Source organism: Vespa mandarinia, chromosome 9 (genome assembly GCF_050613455.1).
Source record: "Vespa mandarinia isolate Hongniang chromosome 9, ASM5061345v1, whole genome shotgun sequence".
NCBI classification, from domain to species: Eukaryota; Metazoa; Arthropoda; class Insecta; order Hymenoptera; family Vespidae; genus Vespa; species Vespa mandarinia.
This window is the reverse complement of record NC_140818.1, coordinates 1159366-1182500: the sequence shown is the minus strand read 5'-3', so window position 1 is coordinate 1182500 and position 23135 is coordinate 1159366. Positions and strand designations below refer to the sequence as shown.

At 29.3% G+C, this 23135-nt stretch overlaps 2 protein-coding genes and 1 long non-coding RNA gene across 11 annotated transcripts in view; 1 reads left to right on the top strand and 2 right to left on the bottom strand.

Moving 5' to 3' along the window:
• The window catches only part of LOC118446523 (low-density lipoprotein receptor), a 31412-nt gene extending 13788 nt beyond the window's left edge, over positions 1-17624 (top strand). For 3 of the 8 annotated variants that reach the window (XM_035877275.2, XM_035877278.2, XM_035877277.2), the window contains exons 3-14: positions 6964-7086; positions 9629-9745; positions 10273-10395; positions 11805-12040; positions 12169-12373; positions 12449-12760; positions 12829-13129; positions 13200-13491; positions 13593-14073; positions 14435-14518; positions 14731-14996; positions 15131-17624. In XM_035877275.2, the coding sequence (XP_035733168.2) occupies positions 6964-7086; positions 9629-9745; positions 10273-10395; positions 11805-12040; positions 12169-12373; positions 12449-12760; positions 12829-13129; positions 13200-13491; positions 13593-14073; positions 14435-14518; positions 14731-14996; positions 15131-15175 (2585 nt within the window). In that variant the 3' untranslated portion in view covers positions 15176-17624. The remainder of the gene's footprint in view (positions 1-6963; positions 7087-9628; positions 9746-10272; positions 10396-11804; positions 12041-12168; positions 12374-12448; positions 12761-12828; positions 13130-13199; positions 13492-13592; positions 14074-14434; positions 14519-14730; positions 14997-15130) is intronic. The other 5 variants (XM_035877276.2, XM_035877280.2, XM_035877279.2 and 2 more) reach the window with 5 other exon arrangements.
• Positions 2417-6066, bottom strand: LOC118446529 (uncharacterized). The gene is made up of 4 exons (XR_014982611.1): positions 5404-6066; positions 5200-5291; positions 4744-4893; positions 2417-3298 (listed from the first exon to the last, which is right to left on the bottom strand). It is a non-coding gene; the product is annotated as an uncharacterized LOC118446529 (long non-coding RNA).
• Positions 17625-17890: 266 nt separating the features above from the next.
• Nprl3 (GATOR complex protein Nprl3) lies at positions 17891-20929 on the bottom strand. 2 transcript variants are annotated; one of them, XM_035877285.2, is made up of 7 exons: positions 19970-20929; positions 19624-19898; positions 19462-19557; positions 19164-19382; positions 18754-19087; positions 18506-18682; positions 17891-18438 (listed from the first exon to the last, which is right to left on the bottom strand). In XM_035877285.2, exons 1-7 carry the CDS (start codon positions 20129-20131, stop codon positions 18064-18066), a joined length of 1638 nt encoding a protein of 545 aa, XP_035733178.1. In that variant the 5' UTR covers positions 20132-20929; the 3' UTR covers positions 17891-18063. The 2 variants fall into 2 exon arrangements, with proteins under 2 accessions (XP_035733178.1, XP_035733179.1); XM_035877286.2 differs by having other exon boundaries at positions 17893-18438; positions 19624-19895.
• Positions 20930-23135: the final 2206 nt, after the last annotated feature.

Here is a 23135-nt window from a genome sequence, read left to right as displayed (position 1 = left end):
ATAAAACTCAAACACACATACACACACAACCAATGTTGCATGGAATTATTAAAAGGAAAGAAAAAAAGAAGAAGAACGTGCGCACAATAGTGAAATTTTATATTCGAAATGTAATAATGTAACAGTAAATTTATTCCTGCGCAAGAATAAGCTTCTTTTTTTTTATTACGTTTGTTCATTTATGACAAGAATTGTCGACGTGTGTATTATAATTGAAAAAAATAAAGTAAAAAAAAAGAAAAAAAGAAAAACAAGAGAGTAAATACAAATAAAATAAAATTCAATTAAATAAAAACATAACGTACAATACTTTACGCGATCTCGAGATGAATGCACGAGCATTTGTGTATTATAATTCATGTATACAATGTACGAGGAATGCTCTAAAGTTTATGGTTACATGCTCCAACAAGCTCTATACGAATCTTTTATGCTTTTGTTGTTGATAGATTTTTCTCTCTCTTTCTTTCTCTCTTTCTTTCTTTCTCTCTTTCTTTCTTTCTCTCTTTCTCTTTCTCTTTTTCTTTTATCGATAATTCAAAAAGCTTAAATAATTTAAATAAGTTTATCATAATTATTATTATTTTTATTATATATTTATTATTATTATTATTTTTATTATTATTATTATTATTATTATTATTATCATCTAAAACTTGCTACTTTACTTTTAACATTCTCTTTCTATATTATTAAAAAAATGTATATATTCTTTTTCTTCTGTCGATGATTTGAAAAGTTTAAATAGAGAAAGTAATAAGATCGTCATTAAGTGTTTAAAGAATGCAAAGTCGTCAGATAGAGATAGATAGAGAGAAAGAGAGAGAGAGAGAAAAAGGGAGCGAGAGAGAGAGAGAGACAGACAAAGACAGAGAATATAAATAGCTGCTAATATATGGCGTAAGCGTTAGTTTAAATAAAATCTACATTCTGACGACATTTACTCGCTTAAAATTCATAATACTAATGAAGCTCGCGATTTACAAAATCGCTTTGTGACGTAGTAGAATACGGAAGGTGTTTAGGGACGCTATAAATTTGCCCTAATTCGTGACATTACGACTGTTAAGAGTAGGGAAATTTGTTAGAGAGAGAAAGAGAAACATTGTTTTCGAATAAGTACATTTATTAATTGAATTTTGTTACTTAATCAACGAACGATGTGTAACGAGATGAGAAATTAACACCGTTTCAAATAACTTTTACCGATTTATGTAGACAATAGATACCTATATTTATAAATTTTGCTAAATATCAGACACATATTTTTATTTTTCTATCTTCTTTGAAGTAGACAATAATAAAAAAAAGTAATAAAAAGAGAATAACAAAGGAAAAAGAAATAATAAAGATTTAAATAAAACAAAAAATTTGCGAAACAAATATTCGGAGTACACGAAACAATGCATTTAAAGTTCTACAGCAAAGTAGATAAAGTAAATGACATGTGTTGTACAATCACGAAAGGCAGTACATATGTATCTTCTAGTTTTGAAAAAAAATCGCCTTCAAAGTTTACGATTGCTAAAAGTATTCTCTTTCTCTCTCACACACACACACACACACACATACACAACACACAAGTATACATACGCAATATGACAACAATAAGTTTTTCGCAGTAACGCACATACAGAAGAAAACAGTGACGTTCAAAATACTACGTTTTATTCCTTTTATTGATACAAACTGTATTTTCTTTATAATAAGTAAACTATCATACCTAAAGTAAAATAGATTAAATTTTTTCGAATAATATTTTAAAAGATTGTTTTCTTACTATTTTTCTTCTTAACATGTGATAATATTTTTTTCAATTAATTGTCCAAATTAATAAGTCCAAACGATCAAAAATCCCATAAATAAATGCATTTTTTAATTTCACGAAAGTATAAATAATGATGTATTAAGCACGATGACATATATAACACTGTATACTTTACGATGTATTTCTTACGAGATATTTTAATACATTTTTATTTATTTGATTAATATTTTTTTATTAAATGATAACCACTTTGTAAAATGTATAATCAGTAACAGATGAATATTCTGATCAGTGATAAACAATTAAGTGTAGGTATTATAGAGTCGGATTACGTGCTATTATTTTATTTAAATTATTGATCATTTATTTAAAATGCTAATCGAATGTTTAAAAATAATGATCCCGAATAAATAAATAACAGCCATTTTAATACTCATAAAAAAGTCAAATCGATAACGACAAAGCGACGTAGTCTCTTTAAAAGTGCTGTTGCCTTGCGGGTTACAATAAATATGTATGTGTATATATATATATATATATATATATATATATATATATATGTATATATATATATATATAGAGAGAGAGAGAGAAAGAGCGAGCGACGAATAATCCATTTAGTATACGTAATGACATCGCGTCGTTGAACACTAAAACGATTATAACATCTTCCATGAATGAAACGTATTCTCGTATTCGTTCGATTCATCGAAGCAATCCTATTTTCCTATGAACGAAACGAAAGACCATTCAAGGTAAAGCGATTGAATGATTCAATTTTCTTTCTCTTCTAATATGAGCGATAAATAAATATCAATTATTCATTTTTTTGAGACCTTTTTAATACGAACGTTTCTTTCTCTCTTTCTTTGTCTTTTTTTCTTTTCCTTTTCAAATTGTAAAACTACCAATGCTCCATAGAAACTTTTGATTCTGCCTAAAAACTTTTGACCCACCCTATGTACCATTCGAGTATACTTTAAAACCATTTCGAACTTAATTATTCGAACTCCTTAACTAATTGTTCAAATTTCCAAACGTTAATAATACAACATGCTTTCACGGATGTGTTACGATGAGTTTCGTGCGAGTGTTTTATATAAATTACGGAAATAAAGAATTTTCATAATAGGAGTTTTACGCACTAGAAATGCACGAATATTTCTATTTGTAGATATATGTTAAAGATGCATTTGACACGTATATATATGCACGTACATATTCATATGAAAATCGGATTTGTTCGTGTATGTATTATACATGTAGATAAGCACACTTCATATACACTCGTATGTTATATATATATATTGTGCACACGCAAGGTTCGAGGTTCGTTAATGGAGGTACGCTTGGAAAGAGCATGCTGGGTTTCTGGCCTCCTAAAGAATCTTGTCCCGTATTACGCCTTTGATTAAAACTGATGGACTGTTGCCGAACGAACGAACGAACGAACGAACGAGACGACCGTTCCCCTTTTCTTCTGTACATGTCGACAACTTTCTGAGTTCATCTTTCTCTTCTGAATCTTCGCTAATAACACAAACAAAATATATGTATATATATATATAAATTTGATAAAAATATTTGATAAAAATAAGTCTACATATATATATATAATTATAATTTTATTTATTTTAATTTATACATATGTATGTAAATAAATAAATATATATATATATATATATATATATATATATATTTACATACATATGTATAGCATAGGCCAAAAGTTCAGTGATACAAAATTTCCTACATGATCTTAAAGATCCGAAAGTAAAGATCAATTACTCTTTTTAAAGACTTTTTAAGCCAATTTCTTTTTAATATTGTAATATTAAAAGCCTAACTTATAACGGATAGTTATAGAATATTGCAAATTAAAATTACATACAAAATAACAATGTAATGAGGAAATTGATTACTGTCTACTTACGAATGACTCGTACTGATACCTAAATATTTAAAAAGAAATTATTTATAAATAAATTCGGTGAATATAGAGTTTTCTCAATTTTTTTCTTTCATCGGAAATCGATTAACGAAGAAATGAAAGAAAAATGAAAAAAAAAGAAAATTCCGGAATACAATAAAAGATTTGTGTGTGTGTGTGTATATGAACATATATAAGTAAGTACATATGTACATCTGGAAAAACTATCGCCGTTAGCAGAATTATAAATTACATTGAACGTTTTATGCTTAATGTCTCAGAAAATTTAACAAAAGATATAATCAAATAAATGAGAGTAGCGCTCAATCATTTTTTTCTCTCAATCAATCTTCTTGCGGATAAATGCAATTTGGTTTAAAGAATTGACAAAAGAAAATCTTAGGAATTATTTAACGAACGATAAAGAGATCGAAATTGAATGCGAACGAATAAGTGGGGAAACGAAATGCTTTTTTTGTTTATAACGAAAAAAAAACGTATCATTTACGTTTTTTCTATCGTTTTAAATTCAACGTTCGACATTATTATCTTTTCTTCGCAGTTTAAGAATTTTTTAGCCGACTTATGAATAGGGGTCATCATTATCGTCTGACACCAATGTATATCATCACATGATTTTTATGCCACGTATTTTTTATCAACTATTGAATATAATCATCATTGATGATCCACGCGATCGTTTTACGACAAAGGACATTCTTTTAAATCGTTTTATTTATCTATTGGAATTTGAACGTATTATTTGACAGCATTGAAATCTTCGAAACGAAATTATAATAAAAATGTAAAAAAAAGAAAAAAAAAACAAAAGAAAAGAAAAAGATAATATAAATAATGATAAAAATATCAGATATTTCATTATTGTTTATTAAGCTTTAAAAATTATAATTTTAACGAAAGAGAAAGAGAGAGAAAGAAAGAGAAAAAAATTAACACTAATCTTGAATAATTTCTACGTGAAATAAAAGGATTACAATTATTTTGCAATGTAAAAGGTGAGGAATGGAAAAAAAACGTGACTCACATAAGAAATGTATTACGATTAGCTCGTGCGGAATAACGTGTATTTGATACTACATGCATAGGTGAATGTATATATCCGGGCTCTCATCCTAAATAGGTAATTCAACCTCAATATCCACAGAAAGGAATCGCGCTGCGATGCACTAGAAAACTAGAATATATACTTGTAAACTTCGTACTTTTTATCTATTCGCGATTAAAACCTCATGCAATTATTTATTATCGATCGTCTTATATCGATTGACGTATTTTATTCGCTTTATTCCTTCTTTTTCTTTTTTCATTTACATACTTTGAATATCATAAACATAGTGCAAGATAATTATAGCGCTTGACTTTCGTTTTATATGCATTTTTTATTTTTTTATTTTTTTAACGTGCATCGTATTTTGTGTACAGAATCCATATATATAAATATTATATAAGTATAAGTACGAACGAATAATCGATAGTTTACCTGCATAGCTTTGAGATATCCTATGTTTTTCTAATCTTTCTAATGCTGATGTAATCTCACGTTGATTTTCACATTCTCGTTATTTCGAAAGTCTGCAAAATCATTTAGACAGATTTAACACGAGATTCCGATCTTTTATTGCGTAAAAAAAAATGTGTATTAAATAATTATAAATAAATACAATTATTTATTCTAAATAATTACAATTATTCGCCAAGTCGAAATTAATATCGGAAAGTCAAAATAACGCTGCTGTTAACAGTACCGATCCTATTACGCGATTAAGAAAGAAAAACGTGTCCATTTTTTGTTTTTTTATTTTTTTATTTTTCGAAACAAGATACGTTTAACGTACCGTTTTTTAACGTCGTCGACAGAAGACACGCACGCACACATTTATTCGTAAAAACGCAGACACGTACAGACCGGCTACTAACTCCTCTTTCCCCCTCCCCACCCTCAATATACTTATCGATGTGTTCGTGCCGAGGCCCATATATAGGGCCTCTTTCCTCGGGCGCGAGCTTACAGCATCCGCGACTTCTACCGCGAGTGAATCAAATCGTATTGACTGCACCGACCACGAATTCTCCTTTCGGAAAGGATTACATTATTTCTTTGTGCTTTTATTGTGTTTTTCTATCCATCAAGTACATATTTAACATAAATAGACGTATACATATATATATAATTTATGATGCTTTTTTAAAAGCAAGATAATCGGACGAGATAAAATAGACATTTATATTTTTCGTTCGACAAAATCAATTTATGAAATTGAAAACTTATTGGAAGAATTTTTCAATGTATCAATTCCTATTGATTTTCATAATTGCGAAATAATATAATTACTAAAATTTAACGTGTATGAATTTTTCTTCGGTATAAAATTAGTTTAATAAAAACGAGATACGTGAAAGGAGAGGGTACAAGCTGGGTAGTTTTCTCTTGGTTGGTGTGGACGAAAGTAAAGAGTTCTCCCAAGAGTGGTCTGGACGTCGGAGAACAGTGCATCATCGTCTTCTTCAAGGGATACCGTTCGATCAAGAAAGATCGACAAGCTTGTAAAAAAACAGTCAGTCAGTCAGTCAGTCGATTATCGTCTAGAGAACGCCTGGTTTACTCTATTTGCTGGCTCACGTTCAACGTGTGTGCACTCGAGGAACTCGGATCGTATAAAAAACTCGACTCAGTCGGCGAACGATGTTTAGTATAAATGAAACGAATAATAGTAATTCGGAAGAGCTTTAGTCGATAGAAACGAGAATATCGTGATGCCATTTTATCGAGAAACAACGAAGTGGTATTGGAAATTGTGTTATTAAAAATTTGAAGAGTTTATTAAAAAAAAAAAAAGAGAGAAAAGATAATAATAACGGCAAGAACAAAAATTGATGTGGCAATTATTGGTTCGTTAGCCGTCGTAATACGATTCATTTATTACTCACAAAAAAATATAAGAAAAAAAAAGAAAGTTGCTGCATCATTTTCTATAGAAGCGAGTGTGTAAACGGAACAAAATAACGTGACGTATCAGACGAACGTATAAATACACGCGTGCACCGAACACACATACACACACATACACACAAAAGTGCGTAAAGAAAGAACGTCTGCCAATAATGCAGCCCTTCAGGAACTCATGTTTCTTCCTCCACCATTCGACTGGTTTCACGTGCGCAAGGCTGCTGTGGCTGCTATCATTCATTGCGATCTTCATTCCTGCTATTCAACAAGATCATCGTTACAGCCACCAATTTTCAGGTACTCAACAATGTGGGGAAAACGACTTCAAGTGTGCCAGTGGCAGGTGCATACCTGGAGTATGGCATTGCGATGGGGAAAAGGATTGTGACGACGATTCCGATGAAGATCCGAATATTTGCAGTAAGTCTTTTCTTTAATTTTCTTCATACCACCATGCTCATCATATATCGTTCTTTCTAATTTTTTAAATCGATTACGTTAAAATCGTAAATTTTTCTTTTTTAAGCTAAAAATTTTTTTTTTCTATTATTTATTTCCATTTATTCTCTCTCTCTCTCTCTCTCCCTCTCTCTCTCTCTCTCTCTTTCTTTTTCTCTCCTTCTTTTCTTTCTTTACTACTCTTTTTATTTTCTTCTTTTTTATATTTAAGAAATAAGATATGCGGCGCGTGCATAATGAACGGTACAAAGTACAAGAAGCAAATATACTTGCGTATTTGGTGCCTTGTTTGAAATTGATTCATAGCTTTCAAAAAAATTGTATAGCACCGATGATGAAGTATTCATATCGTCAAATTTTTCGGAAGTTTTGATGGCCATACCCAAAATCTGCAAATAGCTGTACAAAACCAAAAGATTTACGATGCATTTTGATTTTTTCTTCTTTTTTTTTTTTCTTTTTTTTTTCTTCTTTTTGATCGATTTATCAAAATTTACAATATTCACGTAAATCGATTAAAATTGGACAACTTGTGGAAATAACGTGCTTATTCATAGAAATAGAGAGAGAGAGAGAGAGAGAGAGAGAGAGAGAGAGAGAGAGAGGGAAAGAGAGAAAATGTCGAAATTTGAAAAGGATGTTGTTTTATTGGGATTGCATTACATTCGGCTTAAAGGGGACATGAAAATCCTCTCGTATTTTATGGTAATTGTATTGGTTATTCTATCGGGAGCACCGTCGATTCGAATTTGATCGTTTCCCTTCTTTGTATTCTCGCGAATAAAATTCGTTTTTTATTTCTCTCTCTCTCTTCCTCTTTCTCTCTTTCTCCTCTCTCTCTTTCTCTTTCTCTCTTTCTCTTTCTCTCTTTCTTCTCTCTCTCTTTCTCTTTTTTTTCTACGTTGCTTCCATACGTTTACATTAAAAACAAAAAAAAAAAGGAAAAGAAAAGAAAAAAAAAGGTGAAGCTCGATCAAGAAATTTAAAAACGTCGTTCGGAATGGTACACGTTTCACGAATTTCTTGCTACGGAGACTGCGGTATGTGAAAGTGCAACTTTAACGACCGGTTTTACGCAGGTGAAGCAGCATACATACATACATACGTACTTACGTACACTATCGTTGAAAAGTTTCTAGAAATAACACGGGAAATATATTAAAAATATATTTAGTTCAAATCCAATAATTTTCTACATTATATCTCGATACACTTATCGTACTCTATACGTACGTATAAAAATTACATTTTTGTTGTTTATTTTAGATAAATCAAATTCAAAGACGTAAAAAAGTAAATGTTTGATTACAATTAAATGCATCATGTACAAAATTTTTTCGAATAAAGTATTTTATTTCTCGGGAGCCATCGTTTTTTTTCGATAAAAAGTTACTTATTCACTTCATATAACTATAACAAAAAGTGAATGATGATAGTGATTTGAAAATTTAGCCATAAAAAGATGGTAATTTTGTACGATAAAATTGTACTGTGTATCTATAATTCATATATATATAATATCGTGATTAGTTTTAATAGAACGAATATACAACAATCGATTTTTCGATTTATTCAATAAACCTTTTATAAATCTGAATCTATTATATATATCGAATACGATCACATACAGGCAACTTAAAAATGTCCATATAATTTTAATATAATCTTTCAACAATATCACAATAAGAGAGAAAGAAGAACAAAAAAATTGAATTAAATATTAAAAGTTCTTCATTGAATTTTCAAGAATTGTTTAAATCTTTTCAACGTGAATTACAATTAAAATTATGTCCGAGCAATCTCGAGGTCTGATATTATTGGCTCGTTGATATAGCATAATAAAAAAATTCAGAATCTCCGACGTTTAAAATTTAATATGTCGTTAGCATAGTTAAACAAACGTCAGGCCTTGTAACGCGATCCGAGTGTCGAATCATGTTTTTTTCAAATCAAATTTTATTAACTCTCGTTTCTATTTTATCCATATGAAATCTAAAACAATGAAAATACATGCATATTCTATGTTAATACGGGCTATCAAAGGTTAATGTGTATTTTGATGCACGTAGGTATATATAGAAGCAGAGAAAGAGTAAAGGAGGGCAAGACGGGAAAGGAAGTATTGTTAATTCAGTTACTAGAGTTTTATAAAAATTCTTGACAAAAATTATATGTATCTTTTAATATCATCAAAGATGATGACGATGATAATTTTCACACTATAATAATAATTCACTAAGATAAATAAGATTAAATAAAATCTATCTTTTGAAAACATTATCATGATGATTTTCTCTCTCTCTCTCTCTCTCTCTCTCTCTCCCTATATATATATATATATATATATATACATGTTCATTTGCTTCATTTTCATATCGATAATATAATCGTAATTGACTTTCAAAGAAAAGTCACTACATTTGCGTGTATATGTCCTGTTTGGAGACGGAGACGCTCATAAATTAATCTAATATAAATAAAATTGAATATGACGCATGAAAAGGAGCACAAATATGCAGCAAGAAATTTCAATGCGGTTCAGGAGAATGTATACCAAATAGCTGGTTATGCGATCATCAAAACGATTGTCAAGACGGCTCGGATGAGAAAAATTGTAATAGTAAGTTTTAAGTATTGAAATATTTTATCTTAGGAAGCACGGACAAAGGAAAAGGAAAGAAATCAATATGAAAAATCAAAGCGAACGGGACAGACGTAATTACTTGGGTGCAAGGTGATAAAGAATAAAGACATTTCTCTATATTCTATCGTCTATACCATGATTCGCATATATGTTTTATATTAAAAGAAAACGTATTGTGTGTAAAAAAGAAAAGAAAAAAAGAAAAGAATGCAAATTCGTTGTGAAAATTAAAAAAAAAAAAAATGAAAAAGCATATAAAACGAAATAATAATTGAACACAAGGCAATCTATTTGGATTCCTTTTACGAATAGAAGGGACGATTTTGCGTTTTAAAAAATAAAGCCTTCTGTTCTTTTTTCTTTTATCAAAAAAAAAAAAAAAAACTAGAAAATGGCCTGATAACGACTAACAAAGTTTGTGCATGAAGCGCTTACGCGCTCTCACGCAATTCAAATCACGGTTAACCGTGTACAGGATGAAATTTATTGTTGTCAACTTTTAGGAACGAAGAATTGCACCGCGGAACAATTTACTTGTCGTTCGGGATATGGCGAATGCATCGCATTAACATGGATGTGTGACGACAATCCAGACTGTTCGGATGGCTCGGACGAGGCTGAATGTAGTAAGCTTTCACACGTGGGCTATGCTTTCTGTATTTGTTGTTTTTTTCTCGTTTTACTCAGTTCACCTCCTTGGCACTTCACTCCCCTTCCTTGCTCTGTCTCTCTCTCTCTCTCTCCCTCTCTTTTTCTCTCTCTCTCTCTCTCCCTCTCTTTCTCTCTCTCTCTCTCTTTCTCTCTCTCTCTCTCTCTCTCTCTCTCTCTCTCTCTCTCTCTCTCTCTCTCTCTGTTTTATATAGTCGTACGTTGGCAGCTTTGTAACCGTCGCATGTTGCACGTTGCACGATAATTAACGTTTGTTGCAGATATCCCGACTGAACTTTTTTGAACTTTCTTTTTAGTACCATGGATGCATTTCAACAGGTCCCTTTAGCGCAATTTACATGCAAACAAGATCGTGCGCTGTTTTATGCTTTCGAGTTTCATAAAGACGTTTTTTCTCTTTCTCTCTCTTTCTCTCTTTTTCTGTCGCGTAACAAGCATGTATGTAGGTATCAAGAGGTTTAAGTACTTTCTTTCTTCTCTTTTATACTCTAGAGACTCTCGTTTCTCTTTCGATTTTACCGCTCATAATTCTTTCGAATAATCGACCGCATGTGATCTTAACATTTTTACTACGTGTTATACCGAATATATTCATTATATATACATATTATATATACATATATATATATATATAATGAATATATATATATATATATATAATGAATATATATATATATATATATAATGAATATATATATATATATATAATGAATATATATATATATATATATACATATAGTGACTTCGAGATAAACAAATCCGTTTTAATTTGAAGTATTAATTAGGAAGCATGTTTTTTGAAGAAAGTCTGGGCTTGGATCGTAAAAGTTATTTTTCATTTAATTTTTATTTTTGTATTGGACAAACATTTGGTGCTTCATTTAATTTAATATTTTTTTAATGATCTATAACGTAGGCAAGATTCATGTCATGTAATTAAATTAATATCAAATATTACATTTATTATACCATATATTGAATTACTAAATATTAATTCTACGTATATATGTCTTATGCATATATTTCATGCATGATTTGCTTGAGTTATATTGCTTACAGTATCGTCCGATCTCTCGTTTAATTTTATATTATGTGCATCGTTCAAATATATATGTATTTCTATTCTCAATTCTCTTTAATATAATTTTGAAAATTTGATTTCTTTCCTTATTTTATATGTTATTATTTAAAGTTTTTAAAGAAAAGTTAAATTCGTTATATCACTGATATATGAATTGTGTTTATTTTACTATATACTTGTTTAAATAAATAAATTAATAAATTTTAGTTGTAGTTACGTACTATATATTAGTTATAATATATAGTTAATTGTTGTTCTTATCTATTTACTAATTTATTATCTTAGATGATACTTGTCGGTCTGATGAATTCACATGTGCAAACAAGCATTGCATCCAACAATATTGGGTCTGTGATCATGATGATGATTGTGGGGATGGCAGTGATGAAAAAAACTGTACTCCAACTACGTGCAATCCTGTGACAGATTTTGCTTGTACAGAGTACTTCTGTATCATAGCACAATGGAGATGCGATGGCGATTATGATTGTCCTGATCATTCTGATGAGATTGGTTGTAAGGTACAACTCTAAATCTTTTCTAATAAAATTTGTACTATATGATATAATGATATCTACTATAATATAATAAAATTGTGGAATAAAATAATTTATTCAACGATATAATAAACTAAATTTTCTCTTATAAGGGAGTTATATCTGGACAGAAGCCAAACCATTGTGATACAAAAGAATTTAACTGTGATGATGGTGTTACTTGTATACATCAAAGCTGGGTGTGTGATGGCGATAAAGACTGTCCAAACGGTGCAGATGAATCGCCACAAAGATGTCATAATATTACTTGTAGACCTGATCAATTCCAATGTGAAGATCGCCGTACATGTATACCAGGTAATGTATAAAATATAAATAAAGAAGTTAAATGTTTTATATAGAATTTAATAATATTCAATTTGGCATATTTAGGTCACTTATACTGTAATGATAAAGCTGAGTGTTTTGATGGGAGTGACGAAAAGAATTGTACAATAAAAGCTGCTGTATGCAATCCATTAACACAATTTGAATGCAGTGAAGCTTCATGCATTCCCCTCGAAAGTGTGTGTGATAAGAAAATGGATTGTCTCAATTGGGAGGATGAAAGAGCCGACCTTTGCAATGTAGATGAATGTGCCAAAGATAATGGTGGATGTTCACAATTATGTATTAATCTTCCTATTGGCTATCGTTGTGATTGCAGACCGGGTTACAAGTTGATCGACAATCGAACCTGCGATGGTAAGAAAAATAAATTAAATAAAAATATATATGTAGAAAGATAATAAATAAAAATGTTTATGTTATAGATATTGATGAATGCTTAGAGCCAGGAAGTTGTTCCCAATTTTGTCGAAATGAGAAAGGAACATTTAAATGTAATTGTGCTCCTGGTTATCTAAAAGATCCCAAAAATTTAACACGTTGCAAGGCAGCAGAAGGTCACGCAAGTCTTCTTTTTGCTAGAAGACATGATATTAGGAAGGTAGCTTTAGATCGTCAAGAAATGACGGCGATTGTTAATAACACTAAAATGGCAACAGCTTTAGACTTTGTTTTTCGAACGGGTATGATATTCTGGAGCGATATTACGGAAAGAAAAATTTATAAGTAAGTGTGTATAAACATTTTTTTTTGTTTATATCGTTAAGAATATTAGTTAAACTTCAAAATGATTTAGAGCACCGATAGATGAAGGAAATGACCGTACAGTTGTAATAGAAGATGATTTAACCACATCAGATGGATTAGCAGTAGATTGGATATATAGTCATATATATTGGACCGATTCTGGAAAAGATACAATAGAATTAGCTAATTTCGAAGGAAACATGAGAAAAACTCTCATTAAAGATCACATACAAGAGCCGCGAGCTATCGCTCTAAATCCTTTGGATGGTTGGATGTTTTGGACTGATTGGAGTGACGAAGCTCGTATAGAAAGAGCTGGTATGGATGGTTCTCATCGTTCAGTAAGTTTTTTAATTCAAATAGTACTTAGTTCTTTAGATAATTAAATCTATAAAATTGGTAACAGCAATATAATCATGATATGTTAATAAAATTGTAACAGGTTATTGTCGGACACGATATAAAGTGGCCAAATGGATTGACTTTGGATTTAATTGGTAAAAGATTATATTGGGTAGATGCTAAACTTAACTTTATAGCATCTTGTAACTATGATGGTTCAGGAAGACGAACAGTTCTTTATTCAACAGAAATGTTGAGACATCCATTTAGTATTACAACTTTTGAAGATTATGTTTATTGGACAGATTGGGATAAAGAGACCATATTTAAAGCAAACAAATTCACTGGCAAGGATGTAGAGCTTGTTACATCTGTAAGGTCACCTCAGCAACCAATGGTGGTACATGTGTATCATCCATATAGGCAACCTGATGGAATGAATCAATGTCAGGCTGTTAATGGTCATTGCAGTCATTTATGTTTACCTGCGCCTAAGATTAATTCAAGATCTCCACTTCTTAGTTGTGCATGTCCAGATGGACTAAGGCTACTACCTGATGGACTAATGTGTGTAGAAAATGGTAAGGGATATAAAAATCTATTTTTAGTCATTAGTATATTGAATGTCTCAAATGAAAAAGCATGAACAATTATTTTGATAAAATAATGAATTAAGAACAATTGCATGATTATTAAGATATTTGAAATCTATTATTCATATTGCAAGATCTTTAGAGATGTTCTATTGCTATTTATTGATATGTATGTCATTTTATGGATGATATATTTATTTTCATAAAAAAAAAAAATAGAAAAAGCTGAAATAAACTTAAATTTAATTAAGTTTCTTAATATTTTTACTGCAACTCTTTATATATTTAATTTATATCTGTTTTATTATATTCATTCGCATTACTGTTGCATGAATATGGAATATTGCAGTAACTACTACCGTAGAACCAACAACACAACAAAGTGCTAAACTATTTCATAAACTTGAACCTCAGAACATTACAACAACTATTCGTAAGTATATCTTGCATGCTTAGTTCTCATATATGTAATTATTGTAATATCACACTTTTGTGTGCATCATATATTATACTTTTGCACTATTAATGATATAAATTATAATATTATTATTATATTTTTTGTTCTTTTTTAATTAAAATAATTTTTTGTTAATATAGTTCATATTTATATATTTTTTTTTAATTTTACAAATATATTACTCCTAGATCCGATAACCTCGGTGGATACCGGAAAAAAAGATTCTGCAAGTGAGTCAACAGATCCTGGTTTAGTTGCTGGTATTGTTATAGGGGTGGTATCTTTAGGCCTATTGCTACTTGCATTAGTGGCAGTATTGTGCTATAGGCATTATCTTCATCGTAATGTTACAAGTATGAACTTCGACAATCCTGTATATAGAAAAACTACTGAAGATCAGTTTAGTCTCGAAAAAAACAGATTTCCCCATCCTGCTGCTACAGTTGGAGAAGAGGTATATATATTTATATATTTATTTATTATTAAAATTCTGATGTTAAATTCGATTATATGTATATACATTATAAGACACATATGCACAGAACTACATGCACTTAAATATTTTAATTATCTTTATTGTTTAAATAGGCTCAGGAACCATTAACGAGTCCTGGAACTAATGACTACGTTTAAGGCTTAATCTGTCAATGAACTGGGATTAGCAGACTTAAAAAAGCATTGATCATGTAACAAAATCATGTAAAAAATGATGTAATGTATTTACATCTAATGAGCCTGTTCAAATGTATGCCTGCGTCTGCCCACCTGCCTGCCAACTCAGCTGTGATTATGTTTATTTTTTGTACTGTTTATTTGTTAACAAATTTTTGTGCATTCGAATATACTATAACATACATGAAACATTTAGATTTGCTCTAAGACATAAAGGGAGAAATGTCTAGGGATATATACGCATGATAACTGTTGTAAAGTAAGTATAACAAGGATTAGATATTAAATACACTTCAAATCCTGTACTTCTACATTTTTTAAAAGCTAAGTACATAGTTTCATCAAATATATCATAATATAATGTAGAGTCAAAGATATTTACGATCAGTAATATTTTGTCTCTTCTTGCACATTAAATATTAATATCATATACTAATTATGTCCATTGTACATTTATTCTATATCTATTTTATAGAAGAAACTATTCTTTCATATTGCTATTTACAAGTGTCAATACAAAAAAAGGAAATACTTCTGTTTTTAAAGTAAAAGTATATATATATATTTTCCAAAGTTACATAGACAAATATTTAAATTATAATATCAATATTGTATGGATGTCTATATTGGCTTAGCTTAAGTATCTGGAAGTTGTTAGCAGTCTTATATTATACAGAATTCAAATTATACAAAAGAAATTTCTTTATTTATTTGCTCATAAACAAAACAAGAAAAAAATACGAATTATAGTGGTTTATACATATTTCGATCATGAACAGCAATTTCTAGTTATAATTATACATAATATTTTTTCTCAGGTTAAGGTGCTTAATATCTAATATAGTATTTTACATATTTTGATTTCTATAATGAAGCTATTTTTTTTTGCAGCGTGATTTGCATGTACATTACACAATATATAATTGTTATTCATTAATCTAAATATATACATATATGTTGTAAGAGATATTTTGATTGTTGTTACTTAATTATTTATTATACAAGAATTTATTTGGAAATTGTTCTTCTGATGGATAGGGTTCTATTGTCGGAGTCATATGTAAATGATGCGGAAATTAGATAATGTATGAAAAATTGTACAAATTATTAATGTAAAAAGTGTATAAACTTACACACATTTTTATGAAAATTTGTTTTATCGCAAAATTATTAAATGCGATTAAACAAATATCATGAATGTTGTGATAAAACGTATTTTTTCAACTGTCGACCATACATCTGCTTTAGTAATTATTGTAATGATCGAAGTTGGTTTTTTTTTATCTTTTTTTTTAAATAGTACGTTTTCTCTTTGGTATTATGTAGATTTAAGAATAAAAATTCTTATATCTGACCCCGATAGTAGTTCGATAACTCAGAGTACCAAAAGCAGGAAAACAAAAAATCCTTCTTAATTTATAAAATCAAGTTTCTCCTTTTATGTCAATTGTAAAATGCATATATAAACAGTCTTTTTAGCATTATCAATATTTCATAATAGCTGCCTACGTTCTAATATGTGGCCCATATCATGATTAAGAGACACCTTTTAGTAATAGTAAGTTTATACTCTCTTACGTATAATGGTGTGTGTGTGTGTGTGTGTGTGTATATGTATATGTGTGTGTATATATATATATATACACATTACATCTAGCAGATGTCATAAAATTAATATAGAAATACTAAGAATGACTGTGCATTTACTAAAATTTGTTTAGAGATTCAACCTGCCAATGAAATCAATGTACATGTATAGAACTATTGCCTCTGGTATAAGAGTTTTACTTACTACATATATATATGCTTTACGATTATTGTATTAGATAATTAAATGTTTCAGAAACAAATGTTCTTCTAATTAAGATTATTAGAAGTAATGTAATGCTAGATTCTCAAGTAAGTCATACATATTGAAAAATAGCAAAAGATACTTAAATGATCATTGCAAAAACATGTTTAATGGGAAGATTGTAATGGTATCTATATATATTTACATTAAAAAACATTACTTATATAAAGAAAATTCAAATCAAAATCTTTGTAAAGATTATTTATTGATATCATGATAGCTCAAAAAATCCAAACAAGTCGTGCAATAGAGAGATCATTTTTGCAAGTTTTTTATTATAATAATTATATAATAATTATAGTTATTAAATAGAACATCTTATGTTGTTTATTAATATGTATGACATAAGTACGACTGCAAGAAAGCAAAGTCCAAAATTAAATAGAGGCTCGGTGATGATTCCAATCAAAAAGTAATGTGTATAATGCGCATTAGTCGCATTTGAATGTGCGAATTTCGTAAGGCAATATCCTGTACTATCCAACATATTTGCCAAAATTGTGTCAAACGTTAGCAATATATTATCACTACCACATAATATAAATATAAATATATATATATATATATATATATATATATATATATATATATATATTATATATATATAATTTATTATAATGGTTATTGTATAAATAAATATATAAAATAAATCTCACTATTGTCATATTATCATTTTATTTGTATAAAACATAAATTTGTAAATACATAAGTACTTTGGAAAATATATCATGGGAACTTTTTATGCAAGAATTAAAAATATATGTAAAATATAAATTAAGCCTTTTAATAATTTTATTAGATTTACATTTATATTACATTTAGCTTACTTGATATATTTTTATTATCAAATAAAAGTTGATTATAAATTGATTACAATTTAATATGATTACAATCAATAAAATGATTACAATTTCAAAAGATATACAAAAAGAATAGAAGAATTTAATACTGTTTAATTGTAATTATTCTTACTGTACTATCATGTAAAATAGTATGACTAAGATCCTAACTGAGTATGAAACATATCTATTGCAGGATCTTCACATTCACGTGTTATTAGTATATCTCTAAATTTATCTAATATTTGCAATAATTGAGATCTTCTAATATTTTCTAAATACATTATTTCTTCTAGATGATGTCCACCATTAAAATATCCAAGCCGACACAATTTATCGAGTAACTTTCTGTCATCAGATGGAATATCATAACTTTCTGATGGATAATTATAGAACACTTCTTTTTTATGTAAAGTATGAGATAGCTCTTCTTTTACATCAGTAATTATTCCTTTATTAGTTTCATCAAAATCCCAAGAATTTTCAGTTTCATCAATATGATTTACATCAAAAGTTGCTTGCTCTTTTGAGTCCTTTAAAAAAAATAGATAATCTATATCTGTGTTTACAGACTATAAGAAAAAAGTTATCATTACTTACCAGTAATACAAGACCATGTACTGTTGGCATGTATTGAACATATGTATGCAATTGCAAAAGTAGATGATTTTTGAGCAACCATATAATGACTTTTACTAATTGTGTTTGTTGCTGAGGTTGACTTAAAGGATTTAATTTTTGACTAATTGATGTTGGCAAGGAAAAATCACTAATAACCTAAAAAAATATGCAGCATAGATTATGATTTGTGGAATTTTGTAAACTAATAAATATAATTCTATGCATACTTGTAGAAGACAAAGTCCAGAAAATTGTTCAGAAAATGCTTCCAATAATTGATTAGATAAAATAGCATCTGGTGATACAACATAAACATTACTTTCACAAAGTGGATAAATTATTCTAGCTTTAGCCCAATAAACTAAATGTCCAGTCAGTTGGAATACTTGTGTCAGTGTTAGATCTGAATCAGCTGCTAATGTTTGTAGACTCTTTAATGGATTATACATTTGAATTAGACGTCTTAATGCTGGAGAAGAATCTATTGGCAATGAATCTAATAAGTCTGAAGGTTCAATTAACAAAAGCAGTCCATGATAAGGTCTTAAACTGTTTAAACATCTGTAAATAATTATTAATATTATTTTTTTCTCAGAAACTATGCAAATATATTTATGTAAAATTCTGCTATTTTTACCTATCAATAATCTCAGGATTAATGAAGAAACCTTTCTTGTATGATTGGTGAACTTTTTGTGGAAGACAAAACCGCACTTGTATCCATTTATTAATCATAATATTAATTATACCAGATGTACTAATACTACTGAAAACTGTTTTTAAATTACGAGCAAGTAAACTTTTCTGCAATATCAATTCATATGGAGATTCATCACTATCACTTTCACCCTCTGATCTAAAAATATATGTACATATATGTTAAAAATTTATAATTGTTATTACATAAAAAATAATCAAATAAACATTTCCTTTACCTAGCAGTAATTTCATCATGAGTTGATACCATAATCTTAATTTCATCTGTCAAAAAACCACATCTTTTTTCTTCGTGCCTTAATGCAATGCCCAATCTAAAATGAAAGTAAACTACTTATCTTTTGAATTTTGTGACTATTAAATATTTATACAGAACAAACCTTCTGCTTAGATCATAATAACATTTTACTACAGAATGACTTGCTTGAGCTTGTAAAGCAAACACTACATTAAAGAGCATAGAAGAATTGACTTCTTTAAAAACACGCTGTGGTATTAAAGTAGGATGTCCAACGAAGCGAACATCATTTACTTTCAATTCAAATTTTTGTTCACACAATTCAGGTTTAACTGCAAATAATGTTGAAAGTACTTCATCCTTTAAGCCAGTAAGATTTCCATTGTTTATGTTAGAAGTTGGAAATGGTAGAGACTGCTAATGAAGATCTAATAGTAAATTAACTACAATAACATTAGATAGTTAAACATGATAAATCTCGAATTCACCTGCAATAAATCTTCCGTAGTTGTCAAGGAATACGGATTTTTACGTTTTGTGCATTGTTTTGAATCACGCACATGACTCATCATATGTGGATATCGAAATAGAAGTCTGTCACCCTTGCTGTCACTTTTTACAAGAATTATACTTAACGGGTTGATTTCCATACTTAATTATAAGAAATTGTATTTTTCTTTAAAAACAATTTATAACCAGAACGAAATAAAGAACAATGGTGTTATTGTTATTCTTAATAAACAAAAAATAAGAAATACATTTAAAAAAAAATATTTATCAAATATTTTTATTCAGAAAAAGATTGTTCGATGAAACGTAACAATTTATAATAAACTACATTAGATTTAAACTTTTGATAAGTACATAACAACGTCGAATGATCTTAAACATGATTGTTTATGCATATATGTTTACTTTTTTACAAGGATTACTCAAACGTTTGCACAATGTGCAACGCAAATGCATACTGCATTTAACCTATACTCAAATGACACTAAATTAATTGCACCAAATTAAACAATGTTTCATCATTTTTTCTTTTTATATCTTTATAAGTCCTCTTTAATATTATTATCATATTAGAATAACAAGCGTTTTAATAATATGATAAAAATAAATAAATAAATGATTTTTAAATATCCTTTTTGTGACGTAATTGAAACATCATGATCTAATTGATTAATTTAAAGGTACTTTTTAATGGTTCTTATATCAATTTGTTTTCTGCTCATGATATTTCGCTCGCAACGTATGCGACTTCAGCGACAGATATGGACAAAATATGAACTACAAACGTAATAAAAGCTTATATATGTTATACCTCTCTCACGCGTACATAACAATTGGTTTGGTGGGTTAGAATAAGTAGTTTAGTATAATATGAATTCATATTTTTCAGTCTCTCATATGTATATTTTTCTTTAATGGTAGGAATGCGTCTTGCAGTGATCCGTGTTAGATACGACGTTGGTACGCATTTGTTTCACGATAAAGAATAAGAAATAAATATAATTAACATATATGATAATTAATATATAAATTTGCGAATTTAAAGAAATTATCTTTGAATTTAACTATATCTTATCTATTTGTCTGTAGAAATATTATTGGCAATGTAAAATGTTAGTACTTTAGTGTTTAATCAGAATTAAAGGGATTTTGAAAATACACTGAAATATGTAGCCATTCGATAGTACTTGCATTATATGATATATAATTAGATTTCAATATATTGCAATATCGATCCAGATCTCTCTACGAGGTAGTTGCTATATGTGAAAATCCTCAGACTAATGGGACTACACTAAAATCCGCATTCGTGAGGTAATCTAATCGAATTTTCAAACAAATAAAACGAAGTGCCCGATAGGACTTTTAATCGTTTCCACGAACATACATGAGTGTCAGAATAACGGTGACTTTACGTTGAAATTCAAGGTGATATGAGCTAAACGAGAACTCTGGTTCCCAATGCTATCTAGAGAAGGGTCAGTCCCCACTTACGGGTAACAGGACTGTCGCAACATCAGCAGCTACATATACTCCACTTCTAAGTAGAACCGTTCGTGTATCCCGAATTTCGAACAATACAACGAAATCTATGGTAGAACTTTTAATCGCGCCCGGACATCCACGCGAGTATTAAAATAATAGTGACTCTACACTAAAATCAACGTACCCGGGATAATCTGAGCTAACCGAGAATTCTGGCTCCCAATGCTAACGGAGGATGGTTAGTTCCCTCTTATAGATAATAAGACCATCGCAATATCGTCAGCTACGTACACCACTGTAAAACTAATCAAGATTTCGAATAATCAAACAAAATCCACTATCGTAGGACTTTTATTCACCTGTAAAAATTCAATCAATCACCCGACCACAGATGAATCTATTCCTCGACGTTCCCCGACGTTCCTCGACGTCCCTCGACGTCCATCAATGTCCCTCGATGTCCCTCAATGTCCTTCGTCATCCCTCAATATCCCTCGTCATCCCTCGTCGTCCCTCGACGTCCATCGACGTCCATCGACGTCCATCGACGTTTTTCGACTCCCTTGACATCCCTCAATGTCTTTCAATATTCCTCGACGTCCCTCGATGATCTTTTGTCGTCCTTCATTGTCCCTTGATAATCTCTTAATGATCCCTAAAAAAAAAGAAAAGATAAAGAAAAGAAAAAGAAAGCAGCTCTTCATGATGCTGAGTTAGCAGCCCGCACAAAGACCGATACCCATGAGCCCTATCCATGGATCCCACCTGAAACTTATAAATAATAATTAATAATAGTAGATAAAAATAAATACTTTAAAATTACATAAAAATGGCGAGGGAAAATGGTGAGAGAAAATGGGATAGAATAATTTTCTGTGCGTTTCTTCAAGAAATTATTTTATAATTCTAGTATATTCAATCCATTTATCTATTCAAGTATGATTAACAATGTAAAATTTGAGTACTTTAATGTTTAATTAGAATTAGATTAAAAAAATATTCTTGAAATATGTAACCATTCGCTCAATAGTACTTGCTTACCAAAAAATTTCGATATATCGCAACTACCACAGATCCAGGTCTCACCACGTGGAGACTGTTGCATCTGGAGATTCATTTATGGCCTTTAATACAAAAATCTAAGTCAGTGTATATTCAACGAAGTCGATTTTAAATCGATAATATATGATAATATACGTATATGATCTTTGTAATGTTGCTAAGAATGTGTAGTGTTTAAATATAGATAAGTTTAAATATAGATAGTGTTTAAATATAGATATAAATAGTAATTAATTATAATTCATATACCTTGTACATTGTTCGAATGTTCGTCAAATGTTAATTTATGTGTGTCGAAAGTAAAATTAAATTTATTAATTTTACTTAATTATTTTATTATTATTAAATTTATATTATTTTATTAATTATTTTATATTGATCGTGTTTTATAATTTTCATAATGTTGCTAAGAATGTTCTGTTGTTTAAATATTAATTCATTATAGATCATTTACTTCGTACATTGTTTAAATATTAGTAAAATAATTTTATTTATTAATTTTTCTCGAATTAGCGATCTCATTACGTGGAACTAGCTGAAAAGAAATAAGGAAAGAAAAAAGAATATATATAAATATATATAAGTAATATGTCTATA